The sequence below is a fragment of the Rhea pennata genome, chromosome 2 (genome assembly GCF_028389875.1).
Source record: "Rhea pennata isolate bPtePen1 chromosome 2, bPtePen1.pri, whole genome shotgun sequence".
NCBI classification, from domain to species: domain Eukaryota; kingdom Metazoa; phylum Chordata; class Aves; order Rheiformes; family Rheidae; genus Rhea; species Rhea pennata.
In genome coordinates this window covers 31,732,643-31,746,865 of record NC_084664.1, presented here as the reverse complement: position 1 = coordinate 31,746,865, position 14,223 = coordinate 31,732,643, and the positions used below count along the sequence as shown (strand labels likewise).

The 14,223-nt window shown below is 34.8% G+C and overlaps 1 protein-coding gene across 6 annotated transcripts in view; it reads left to right on the top strand.

The window, feature by feature from the left end:
• Positions 1-14,223, top strand: part of DGKB (diacylglycerol kinase beta) — a 323,266-nt gene that overhangs the window by 238,850 nt on the left and 70,193 nt on the right. For all 6 annotated transcript variants that reach the window (XM_062567785.1, XM_062567783.1, XM_062567787.1 and 3 more), the window contains 2 exons: positions 3,938-4,028; positions 9,136-9,331. In XM_062567785.1, coding sequence (XP_062423769.1) covers positions 3,938-4,028; positions 9,136-9,331 — 287 coding nt within the window. The remainder of the gene's footprint in view (positions 1-3,937; positions 4,029-9,135; positions 9,332-14,223) is intronic.

Here is a 14,223-nt window from a genome sequence, read left to right as displayed (position 1 = left end):
CAAAATGCATTATAATCTATATGTTGTTGTTCATGAAGAGTGCTCTTAGAAGGGGAGCTTTGAGTTTATGATATGGGCTGAGACCAGCTCTTGACACTCCCTGACAAAGAAAATAAAAATGGTACTTTTGCAGCACAACAGCTGGCTTTGCTAGGAAAAGAGAAGCTTTTAAACAGATAAAGTTCAGGGATTATGTTTTGGGGACCAGTATGATTTATGGAGGAAACAAAATAGCAAAGTACGACTTCCCTTATATGGACAGAAATTCTTGCACAGATTTCTGGTAGAGGTTGCTTCCTGGAGGTCGGCTCTTCAAGGAATTAGCTGAGAAAAATTAAGAACTATCAGTTCCTTGGATAAAAAATCCCCATAGTTTATATAGGTGAAAGAATGAAGGGTGTCAGCTTGATATAACTAGAGCTAAAAGTTTGTTCTTTCTCTGCCCTGTGAGAATGTTCAAATTAAAGTTTTCCAAGAACTCTCTCCCAAATGAACATGATACCATGGAATTCTGTATGTGTTTTCATGCAGGTGGCCAGAAGCCTTTATGCAAGGCTATCCTGGTACTAAATTTAAAATCTCTTCTCCAAAAGTGTAGGAGTAGTAATACAGTTCAAAGTATATGCTATCAAACAAACTTAATATAAGCAAAAAACATGGTTTTCCTCAGAGTCGTTTGCAAAAATGATCAAAATATTTCAGCTGAAATGTTTAGAAAAAGAGGAGTCAGAAATTTCCTGATGTAGAAATTTTTATTCCAAATCACTGATGCTTTACACTGCATAATTAAGATAGGATATAAATAAATATAGTATAAACATAATAAATATAAGCAAGGAATATATGAATAAGAAATGTAAATAAAATGCAATGGAAAAGATGATAAATCTGTAAAATTAATAATAAATGACTGCCCCAGCCTGTTGTCCCTTAAAGTCAGAGTATGAATTTGCTTCTCAAGTTTATAGATACCCTTTTTTGTTTTCTGACCTCTTTTATTAGTAACCTGTTGTTATGCATGCTCTGACAGAGTGTGTGCACTATAAAGAAGTGTACATGCTCTTCAGGTGTAGACTAAAGTATTTACTATTTCCATATTTAGATACAGGACAATTTTTCAATGATATGCCTTGTAATTGCATAATCAGAAAGGTTATACAAAATAGATTTAGCAGTAGGGGGATTTCTGATTAACTGATATAGAGCAAACCTATGTCGTAGACTATTTTGATCATTTTGTCTTGATTACCAAATATTAGCTAGAACTTTTTCTGAGAAATATTCACCCTAACTAAACTTTTTTGATTACTTAGTAAAAACAATTGTGTCTACTTTTTTAGTTAATCAAATATAGCAGTTGAGTTCAGTAGACAGAAAAAAATTACAGTACTAGCCTTTTTGTACTGTATTGTAAATTTGTTTCATCTCTGTTGAAGATTACTGCACTTATCAGAAAGATAGCCAGTGCCGGATTGGCATGGAGCACTACCACCAGTGGAAGAACTGAGGCTCTTGAACTACAAATTATTTTGGTCGTTCCTACATCTATATATATCTTGGTATACTGTAATCCAATAACACATTTGATAGGGTTAGATAGGGTTAGGTCAGGCCTTTAATCATGATTCATTTTTTATTTATATTGTACTTTCAATCAAGAAGTTTTGTTAAGAATGAAAGCATCTGCAAATATAGTTTCCTGTAAAATAAGCTATTCCCTTTCCTATTCTGACAAAAGCAGTGTTGTAAAGAAAATCACTGTTGTATGGTGTGGTAGTTGTAGATCCTTTCAAAAATGAAGAACAAAGTTATTTCTGTCTATTTGTACTGATAAGGTGATCAAGTAGATTGTCTTTATATGCTTAAACAAGAGGTACAGCCAATGTCTCCAGCTAGGGAAAGGAGGACAGGCTCACAAGACTACATTTTATGGCATAATAAAATCTTATAGATATATCACAATGACAAGAAATACATCAATGGTCAAAAAAGCACCTGATAAATGTATATAAATGTAATTATAGCATATAATTCTACAAATTTTTATTTATTGATCTGAATTTTCTAGTAAACCTAGAGTGCATTGTCAAATGAATTTGACGCTATATATTCTTAATGATCTAAAATGATTCTAAAATATATCTGTCTGCTTTAGCTCTCTGCAAGTCAAAGAATTTATTATATACAGTATTGAGAAATCAATTTAAAGCAGACTTTGCAATAAAGGAAAGAAACGATGCTTCGTTTGTGGTAAAAATAACTGAATAGCAAGAGGAAAGACTCTCAAAGGAGAAGATACAAAGGCTTGTTAATCTTACTCAATAACGAGATCAAAAGAAATGACAAATGACAATTTTTCTGAATTCCTAAATCAGCTTTTCCTATTGTTTCCTTATTCATTCTCCCTGTGTAGAAAAAAGCAGGAAAATAGCTGCATCCAGATTTTTCAAAGGGATGCAATAGGAATTTAGGACTTTGTTCACACTTGTTTGGCGATGAAAGGACTCTGAATTTCTTCATATTCATGGCAGAAATAGAGCAGTTGATCCCAAGTGAGCATGTAGGTGTGTATGCTGCTTAGAGCAGGCTGGTCCCAGAATCAACTCTTAAAAATTGCTTACAAGTGCATCCAGAATTTCTGTGCAAAAGCCCTTGGAAAGGGTTGCACCATATTTTTGAGAAATCGTGTCCTTATTATTTGGGTGTTCCCCGCCTCGGGCAGGCTGCTGGGTTGGACACCCTGAGGCTCCTCTGTAGTGCACCAGGAATCCCAGCTCTGTTCCCAGCATGTTTCTGGAAATGGCAAACCCTGCAGTGGTTTGCTCCCTCTGCATGGCTGTGACTTCAAGAGCCGCTAAGTAGACTTTGATGTGTAGTTTGAAATACCTACCAATAGGGTAGGATTTATAACTCTTGCTGACATGTTTGACAGTCGCATATATCTGTATTTTGCTCTTCTCCACTTCCAGCTCAAGCACACCGTTATGTTTTTGTGTCAGAGCATAATTTATACAAGTGGATACACTGTGTTCATATCTGATTCTTAAGTATGAATAATGAATTCTAATTCAGTGTCTTTTTTATTTTTACTTCTCTTTCTCTTACAGAATAATAATTACTCATGATAGCTACACAAAACTACACTTAATTATATGAAATGGTATCACTGATGTCCTGATTGTATTTAACAGTATGTAATAATTCTGGTAAAACAGAAGTGCATTCTTTATGTATTTAAGATGGAAAAAGTGTAATCTCTGCTCACTGTCATGATAACTTCAAAAATTTAGTACCGTTTATATGTGGATTGTTTTTCTATAGAATCCATTAATGAACTTCAAAATACAAGTTCTGTTACCCATTTTAAATGTGTCTATGTGTTAACTATATGGTACTGCAGCTCTCCTACTGCAAAATACCTAAAGGATGTTAGATCTGGAAATTTTATTTTCTTTATCTTATCTGTCATCGTGAACAACAGCCACTTACCAAGCTTATGAAAAGCTACATTTTTGTCTTAGCTCTTCTTCATGAGAGGAGTGCCCTGCTTGCACATACTGGTGCTCTGTGAGATAAATTTTAACCATGAATCAGAAAACATATAGCTGGTGTAAGACATGAAATAAAATCGATACATTTTTATGAGGCATGTCACTGGTTAAGTGACAAAAAATATTCTGATAGTCACTGAAAAAGAAAAGTCAAAGGTACATTTGAACCTGTCAGTTCAACACATTCCTGTCATCCCTTTAGGGGATATCATACAACTTGACACCAACATTTAAGCTTTGAAAATTATGAGCTCATCTATTTCAAATGGGATGTCACATGTTCCCAAGCCTTTGCCATTACTTATAATGGAAGACAGAGTGATCACTTTTGTCACATATTGATAGTGAGTAAGATATTTCTTTTTCTTTTCTTTTTCTTGTTTCAGAATGAAGAACAAATTTTGGTATTTTGAATTTGGCACTTCGGAAACTTTCTCAGCCACCTGTAAGAAGCTGCATGAATCTGTAGAAATAGAAGTAAGAAACTAATTGTTGCCTTTATCCTTGAAATGTCACTAGTTTGGCTGAAATGCAGGGAGCAGGGGGGGCAGAGTGCCTGAATCCAACAAGGCAAAGCAGTGCACATCCTTTCGACCCTGTATTCCAAACTATTATTTTTATCATGTCTGTTTGTAGTGTAGCCCTGAACACTGGAACAAAGTTCAGTTTGATGATTAGTGAAGTCTTAATACTGTAGACGAGGTCAAGAGGTGAACTATAACATTAGAAATCAATAGGGAGTGTGGCTGGGTCAGATGGAAAAATGAAAGGCTGTTGGAGGGAGGGAGAGCTACTGCAGGATTAAAATAAAAAAAATCTTATTATTTCTAGGTCCCAACTTTTTATAACCTTTAAAACTCAATTCCATAAAATTGTACTTACTTTCCTCAATAAAGGTTAAAGAATATATGTTTTTTGGAGTCATTCCCCTTCATTAACTATCTTTTCTCTCTGCACAAGGGGTCATCTTTCCATTATACACTGAACATATTAGCTGAAAAAACAGAGGATAGTTATAGACAAAAAGGGAATGTAAAATAATGTGGTACTGCTGTTTTGATGGCTGGTAGAAGTGGCTGCATTAGGTAAACTGTTTGGGGAGGTGACTGATACTTCTAAATAAATGAAGGGTGTGATATGAGTGAAGCTACGAACTTGAGAATTTAAGTTAAATAACAAAACTATTTCTCCAGAGGATTACAGTGCTTTTCTTTTCCAATAGTAATGAGAAATTGCACTTGTCAATACTGTGTTTGTATAGTAGTATGAGACAGCCTGAAAGGTATGGTAAAAGCTATTAGTCTGGTCAAAGGCTGCTGAAAGGCTTGCACTTAAATGATCTGAAGGGACCATGGAAGCAGAATAGAGGAGAAGGATACTGAGACTGAAATTGTAAGACCTGTGATGCCAGAGACTTGCCTGTCTGTAGTTATGTCTCTTCTTAAAATGGAAAAGTACTTAGATATGTTCCTTCAAAAACAAACAAACAAAAAATCTAATTTTGCTTTCTAAGACAGTGCTTCACACATTTGGTTTTAAATACAGCTCTGAAAATACAGCCTGAGAAATATTTGATTAGTTATTGGAAGAAATGCTTACCTGAATTGATTGGATTTGATTTGAATGTCCTGCAGGTTAACTTTACTTTTTGATTAAGTACAAATTGAAGAGCAAGCTTACCCCAGAAAATATTTGTACCAGGCTGAATTTTCACATAGCTTAACTCTTAGTAAGATAAGATCTTCTTTAGCCATCTACCTGTAACCATTGGACAGGTGATGAAACATTGTTAATGTCCCATAGTAAACAAGTATCCATATAAATTCATTATGCTGATGATACTAGTTTTATTAGTAAAATTTACTAGTAATGCTAGTAATTAATACATGGCTAATTTTTAAGGTATATTTACTAATATTCATTTCATTTATGCTGGCCGTTATCATTAGTCCTATAATTAGGAAGGCAAGCAAATCATATGGGACATAGTTTCCAAAATATTTGCAGAGAGTGTTAGGAGAAAGTTATTTACAGACATTATGATGAATAAATTATATTTAAGCAAGCAATGTTTATCAATATGCTTGTATTTAAAGTTTCTTGTTTTTATATTATAAATACTTGGATGTAATGCTGTTTTAAACTGGTTTTTAACCTACTGCCCCTTGCTTGGAGTTTGGGGGTGTTGCTGTAAATGAGAGCTTGAGGAATTGCACCATCTTTCACTCTGAATAAAATGCACACAGAATGCATATGCTCTACACCCAAATTTTGAATGAACAAGGCACATTAAAATCAAGGATCTGTATCTCCAAGCTGGGAGAATGCAATAAAGACTTCTATGGGCAATTATTTGTTCAGCCATATATTTGATTTGTAAACTAAGTAAGCTTGGTTTTCCTGATATACATCCATGTGTCTTAAGTGCTGTATTTTATTCTTCTATTTGAGATGCAAAACACTGAATTCATCTACTAAATTCTGTATTTAAGATACAGGAAAAGTTGCCTATTTGATAACCAAGAAAGTAGCACAGGCTAAAATATTATCCAGAATAAGGGATGTTCTCCCAAACTGGGATCTAAAAAGATGTTGAGATAATCATAGTTTTTAAAGGGGAAAAAATAGGGCAATCTTTTTTTTTAAAAAAACATAATGTGTCACTAAATGAGGCTTAAGACTTTGCAGATTACCAGTCTACATGTTATTTCCACTTCAAAAAAAAAAAAAAAAAAAAAAAAAAAAAATAAGGTGTATGCAACAGGCTTAATTAATCTAGGCACAGGTCTAGTATAAGTGGGGCTGGTGCGGTACATAGCTGGAGAAGGGCTGGAGAAGCATCACGCGACCAGAGGAAGTATAGGATACCACCTGGTATTAACAGGTGAGGAAGAGAGATTATGTTCTCTTGCATACTATCACACTTGTTTAGACAGCAAAGCCTTTCAGCTGCTTTCAGGCATGGCTATGTTCTCCACCTACAGGTCTAAATATTTTCAATATTATAAACAAAGTATAAAAGATTATGCCAAAAAGGGGACTGAGGCCGGTCACAAAAAAAGAACAAGAAGCACTGCTGCTTATTTGTAACCAAAATAAGCCCCCTCTGCATTTTAAAAGCCCGTTTTTATATGCAGCAGCATCTCTGTATTCCTCGAAACAAAATAAAGGAGCAGAACACATCTGTGTTTTGTCGCTGTAGCCTATGAATGTGTCGGGACAGCGCAAGCTACCTGTAGTGCAAACTTCTCATCTGCGTTTGAACAAAAGAAACCCTCTTTTACTAATTCTGGAAGTTACTCGTCACCGTGGGATTCTGGGGCCTAGTCAAATAATTGTCTTAGCGCACTACCTGCTGTGCTCAATATTGAGTGAAAATGGAAGCCTGCACCCTGCACCATCCTATTTCACAATCCTTCTTTTATTTAAATAATTCCAGTCAGTTTGGGGGACGCCAGACCTTTATAAATTAACAGCAGGGAAATACCAAAGGTGTCAGATTGCATATTTATCATCTTTCTCGTGTAATACTTAAATATGTATTAAGAAGTGACTGACATAAATTAGGCAGATTTCAGAAGCCACAGGCCGTGGCTTGTAGAGGACCCCCTTCTGCTTGACATTTCATCCTTGTCAAAGATCAAATTATTTTAATTTAGGCTGCAAATTATAAGGAATGAAGACTTCTTTGTGGGAATTCCCTGTGGTAATCTGACTTTTGTTGTTACTGCTGCTTGTCAGTGTGCAAAAGATATAATATGCATGCAAATAAGGTTAAAAAATATGTACTATCTAATTATCCAGCCAGTACATTCCACTTGAAGACAGTGGGAGGCCTGACACACAGTATGTGTTTGATTCATTGAGGCCTGCAGGGTATTTACACAAGATTACTTTTAATTATGAAATTAATATCTGTTTATCTAGAATGTATAGCAGTAAGTGAGCATACACGAGTAGAATTTTTAGTAAAATAAATCATCTCAGTATTTAATACATATAAAATATAGGAAAAAGCATGAATTCTCTTTCAAAATGATAGTGAAGAGTCCAGCCATTTTTATTTTTAAAAGAACTGTGATTAAAAAGTTACACTTTCAATTACATTTGCTGCCACAACTGCAAACTCATTTCCAGATGCGTCTTTTCATTGTAAAAATTCCTCTATATGAATATAATCCACAGGTTTAAAATTTAGTTCTGGAAGAGCAAACATGGAATGGAAACCTTAATACAGAAATTGTTCTCTTTCCCGATTTACAATTCTGTTAGAAGAATTAGAAAGATGCAGACTGTGCATTACAATATAGTTCAGATTCATGATCTGAGTAAGTTTCAGAGTAAATGAATAAATACAAGTAGTCATTTGCGAGTTATATTTTCCTTTTCTTCTTTAAGCTTGTGATAAAGGCTCAGATAAACAGAGAAAAAATGCCAGTGACCCACAGAGCAGCAAGATGCAAGATGTCAGTGGACTATTACTGAAGCACGGTTAATTATTTTTCCAGTTTTGTTCCTCATTATTGTGTTATCAGAATTACAAAGCAAGGCCCTTACTCAATTTTAAATGCATGACTGGAGCCCCTATTGGCCTGAAGAACCCCTTCCAATGCTCCGGTCATACACCGAAGGAGTAGGAACTAATGCATTGAAACGTGATGTTATACATAATAAGGTGTGTGACCTGCCAGGGTATCTCTATGTTTTAGCTATGTTGTGAGACGTGAAGATAATTTACCTTTAATTAAGGTTTAAGAATGTGGATTCTGGGACTTTGGCTTAGACACTGTGCTTTCCACATACGTATTAAAATGTATTCCCGAATGTAGTAACCAAAGTTGAGTCTCTTTTCCTCTGTGGAGGCTGTTCTGCCACCTGAGAAGGTGTCATGGTCTGTCTGCAAGCAGGCTAGATAAGTTAAAGTCTATTCTCTTACAAGTGTAGCTCTACATGACATGCAGGTTTTGCCTTTGGGTTGACATTGATATCTGTGTGCTGTTCTGTGCTCTCAAGGCCTGTTTAGACCCTTTTCCATGAAGCATTTACTAACTATAACCAGAAATTCTACAATGTGTTCGTAAGGACTTTTATATTCAATTTCGTGTGGAAGGAACTCAGATATTATAATGGCAAGTATCATTATAAAATCATAAGAAAGACAATTTAGCTGGAAGAAGCAACAAAAAAACCTACCAGTTATTACAGTGGCAATTTTTGCAGTATAAATGTTTGTTGGCTAATAGCTGCAATGAAATCAAAAATATGTTTCACACGGGTCAATGAATAAGCATCAAATAACAACCTGGCTCTACCAAATGGTCCCACACTTAATCAAGCAATCAAGGGCTGAATAGTAATCATGTTTTGCCTGCTGAATGAGGATCTATTCTTATTTCATACTTCCTTTCCAGATATAAATATATATTTTAGATATAAACCTTGAATAAACCAATAACAGTGCTAAGAGCAGTGAATGTCTAGAGAAAAAATATCTAATAGGTAGAACATTCTGATTTTTCTTTCTCTTTTACTGCTTTCTGTCTCCCTCTCTCTCTCTAACCCTTTCTCTCTCCTTGCTAATCAGTGTGATGGAATTCAGCTAGACTTAATCAATATTTCTCTGGAAGGAATTGCCATTCTCAACATCCCAAGTATGCATGGTGGGTCAAATCTTTGGGGAGAGACAAAGAAAAGACGTAGCCATCGTCGGACAGAAAAGAAGAGGTCAGATAAAAGAACCACTGTCATAGATGCCAAGGAATTGAAGTTTGTGTGCCAAGGTAAGCTTACGGATTAATACAGGCTATCTGGTTTCATATAGTCAACTCTATTATTTAATTGCAATTGCATTGCCTCTTGCAAAGAGTAAAGATGGACAATTCTTAGCTATTTCTTTGTGTGTGTGTGTGTGTGTTTAGCTTTCTGATGGTAAGTGCTGCAGCAAAGACATGCTGACAATTGCTATATACTTGCCAATCTGCCTTTCTTAGGATGTCACATGTAAAGCAGAGTAAGCACAGCATGTGGCACTGTTTGCTGCTATTATATTTAGTCTAGAAGTGCCTGCAGTTTTTGGAGTCAAAAAAATGCTTGCCGTAAGTGTCAGTATGCATAAAAATTGGGGATAATCATGCACCTTTTCTAACAAACTTTGCCCTAAGGAAATAGGCTGTGGAAAACTGCTTAGTGGTAACAAGGAGTTGTCTATACGTTTGATGCTACCATACTATGATGCTATATGCAATCCTTGATAGTATATACTATAGTTTGCATGAGAGTAATCCTTTCTTTCAGGGCTCATATACTTTCCTGGTGATAAGATGAATTTTCTCCTTAAATTTTATTATTAATCCTAACTTATGAGGAAACCCTAAAATAAATAGCAATCTCTACTATAGTCTGTAGAAGCTGACTAGTATGTGTTGTAACACACCATAAAACATCACAAGCTGCAATGATTATGCAGCAGTGGTTCTCTTCACACCAAAGGATCAAAGAACCGAACTTTTCCTCTCTTTACTTTTTATCCCGTTGAAAAGAGTATCTTTTGCTTCAGTGGTTACAACATCCATAGACTGAATCAAGGTCAGGATTTAAACAGTTTGATTTTTATTTTAATCCTTTCTCTAGTTTTGGATAACTTACTTTTTGTATCCGATGAGCAGTAATTTTTAAGTGATTGTTTATATCTTAGTTAATCACAATATGTTGTAGTTTTAATCCAGCTTATTTATTTAGATGAAGTAAATTTAGGAAAGAAGTAGTTTTCTATGGACTGGAGACTGCAGTAGGTACTAGGACTCAAGATTTACTGTGCATTTCAGCAAGTTGCAGTATGATCTCCTTATCTCCATGTAACTTAACAACACACTCTGTCAACTGAAGTCTTATCAACAGCTAAGTTTCTACTGCTTCTGCATACGCTACCATCCCTGTGTAGAAACCTAAAATGCAGATAGCCTGGACATCAGGTTTTAGGGATGAAATGATTTGTTCTATGGATCCATTTCTATTGCATTTTACCTTCTAATTTTGCCAGCTAAAATAGCTATTCAGGTTAGAGTAAGCTTTTTCATCTCAGTATTCAAGAATATTGCTGAATAATGGAATTCAATCTATTTTAAGTCTAGGCTTATCAAAGAGCTTTGATAAATCTAAATCTATCCACTGTGGAAACAGCTGACTTCCTGTCTGTTCTAAGGTAATATGATTCTTTTGCTAGCTTTAGAGAAGCATATCCTAGAGTCCTATCTTGTCTGAAGTGATTGTTTTCTTAGGTATATTAGGTTTGTGTGTTTGTAGTTTGAAAAAAAACATTTTACAAAATGTTAATGCCTGGTGCAGAAATATGTATTGCTGGATTGAGAACCAAGGTTAAATGTACACCTGTTTGTTAACTTCTGTTTATTTACATATTCTGAATAAATATCCATTCAGCTGTTTTTTTGTCCAAATACAGCTTCTGATAACTGAACACTACACTTTCTAGGCAGCTGTAACCTAACATACCCATGTTTCCATATAGATATCCATGACATTTATTCTGAAAATCTAATTCTCATATTTGGGCCTACAGTGGCATTTACATTCAGTTTTAGTCTTGTCAGATTGCATTGCAGCTGTATTTTATTGCAACTTTTTGCTTTTTTGGCTTTGTTACTTGATCACAAATACTGGAACCACAAATACTGGAACTGAAGTTTAGCATTCAAAATCTAAGCCCTTAAATAGTATATAGGTAGAAAATATTGAAGCTGTCTCCTTGCTCTGGGTATTTAGGTGCCACCGAGTCTCTTGGAGCAGCTCTGGAAGGACTTGGTGACTGAGAAATCCAGAGCAATAGTAAACTCTGCGAGGTCTCCCCATGCTTTTGTGCGTGTTTCATGCTAAAAACCAGGCATATATTGTATGACTATCATTGCAGGGAAGAGAATCAAAGTTACGGCAAATCTTTTTCCTTCTTATATGATTGGAGGAAGGTAACTTTCTCTGAGCCTTCTCACCTTGATTTCTTTTTTCCTCACTCCTGTTTACTCAAACACATGGTGGCACACTGAAGAAAAAGGCCTGCTTTTTCCTTGCCTGTCCACTCAATAGCCAGACCTAAGAAATAATAGTTAGATGGACACTGTGTTATATACACATAGTCTGAAAATATAAACTGAAATACAGTAATTTAAAATGTATATTCTTCATTTAAATACAAGAGTATTTAAATCCCTACTGATATCATTAGGAGCTGTGCATGTGTGCAGAAAGTGTGTGTGTGTATCTTATATATTTCCATCTAACAGGTAACTGGCTTTGACATTATCATATCAAATCATATATGAAAATACATTTGTACAATAAATTTATAATTCTTTAGAAATAAAACCTTGTTTAGCAATAGGATACTAAATACTGTTCTTTACTAATGACATCAAATACTGAAGTTTTCATTTCACCTCCTGTACAGAAGTATAAAGCATCTTTCAATAGATGCTGTTAGGGTAGAAATCAGATTTTGGTTTTGTTTCTTTTAAATTTTAATTAGAATTTCTCTTGTCACAGAATCACAGAATCTCAGAATGACTGAGGTCGGAAGGGACCTCTGGAGATCATCTAGTCCAACCTCCCTGCTCAGCAGGGTCACCTAGAGCATGTTAGACAGGGTTGGATCCAGGTGGGTTTTGAGTATCTCCAGAGAAGGAGAATCCACAACCTCTCTGGGCAACCTGTTCCAGTGCTCCGTCACTCTCACAGGGAAGAAATTCTTTCTTATATTCAGGTGGAAATTCAGGATTATTGTCCGTAATCAATGAATAGTAATAAATACAATTAACTACACATATACATTATAGTTGATCCAGGTATGTGATTTAGTTGGTATTTTCACTTTACGAATCTGCTGCTTGCAGTGTGTTATTTTTTGTGAGTTTTTAATTGTTTTTTCATCTCCTAGTATGTATGTATCTATTAAATATTTATCCACAATCAGTTTTTCTCTAGTACAGGATCTCAACTGTAACTGTGAACTATCCTTGAACATTATTTGGACAGGATTTTTGTTTGGATATACACAAATATTGATAAATACCAAAAAAGAAGTGTTTTAAAAAGATGAACATACTGCATATGAACTAAAGTATGAATTGAGATACATAAATGTAAATAACTGAGCTACTTGTCATTTGGAAACATCCAAAACATAAGTTGAATCATGAAAATATGTCTTCCATTAAATATTCACCACTTCTGTTAGGTGTTAAACAGCAAAATGGTCTTCCTAGAGATACTAAATAAAATTTGCAAACTTTTACATTCTTTATTTAATATTTTTGATTTAAAAAATGTGTTTTTTTTTAATTTGTCTACTAACATTTTCTTTAATGCAGTGGAATTTCTTCGGACAAAATGTTTTAGGCTGTGATTTGCTTTCGTTGCCAAAGTTATCAGAACCCTGTCCTGAAATGGGATTTCTTCATTGGGTAATAGTTTTATACTTTTTTTTTGCAAACATAGGTCCATAACTTGTTTTGGATAAGTAGTTTCAATCACCTCAGTGGACTTACTCTAGTCAAAGTTTATGAACATTAGTATTAATGGATAAAACTCATAATCTATAAATATTTTAGTAGACGAATATTTCTTCCTATTTATTTTGTACAACACCAAGCATAGTGCTTAACCAAGTACTTAACAAACTACACAGGCTAGCTTCTTAGGGGAGCTGCAATGAGCCATTATTAAGCAATGTGCTGGACTAATAGACTAATTCAAGACAATGTGCATTCGTGGCACAGTATCTAGGCATAAACCAAGCTTACCAAGATGATTCAATAACTCTATGTGGAGATCTCAGTTAATAACTGCATTATGAATTTCTGAATGGAAAGGCAGAAGTTTTAGGAGCAGAATAATCTGCATACAGATGATTCATTACAGTCAAAAAATATGAGAAATGCAATTGTGAAGGCCTTAGAACACTCCAAAACATCTGTACATAGTGGAAGAGGAAAAAATGCCATATTCCTTAGGTATGAAATTCTATTCTAAAGAGAAATTATTTTTTTAAGGAAAAGATAATCATTAACACATTTCTGAGAAAAATAATTAAAAATAACTATTTCATAAGTGGTTTGTGTTAGATATTCAGCTGCAGAAATGATATAGTTTAGCTGGCGCATCTAAGTAAAATCATTTAATTACTTGCTGCCTTGACAATCCTAAGTACGTGTTTTAGGGCACACATACATATAGATTGATGGAAACAAGCAAGTCTTGATATAATTCAGTTCCACCAGTTTTAATAATCAGTGTTGTGGGTTATTTGTGCTACTTTAGAGAAGGAAAAAAAAGGTAAATTAGCTTAAGTTAATCATAATATCTTCTCATAATACATTTGATATTAAGGATCCCAGTAAGCAGAAATACATCTAACCAATAAAAAACAGTGACCAAATCAGTTAAACATCAAAAGAAATAATAATTGTGCACTGCCCTAAGCTAGGACAAAATCACTAAAATAGGCTGGAGGGCGGCATAAACACCCTCTTGTATTTGAGCTTGCAAAACATTTAAGGTCTTTCTGCAAGAAGAGCCTCTCCAAAAGCTGAGGGACATATCTGTATCCAAAACAAAGATACAAACAGCGCGTATAGGCTGGAAATGCTTTGCTGGGCTCTGTTTG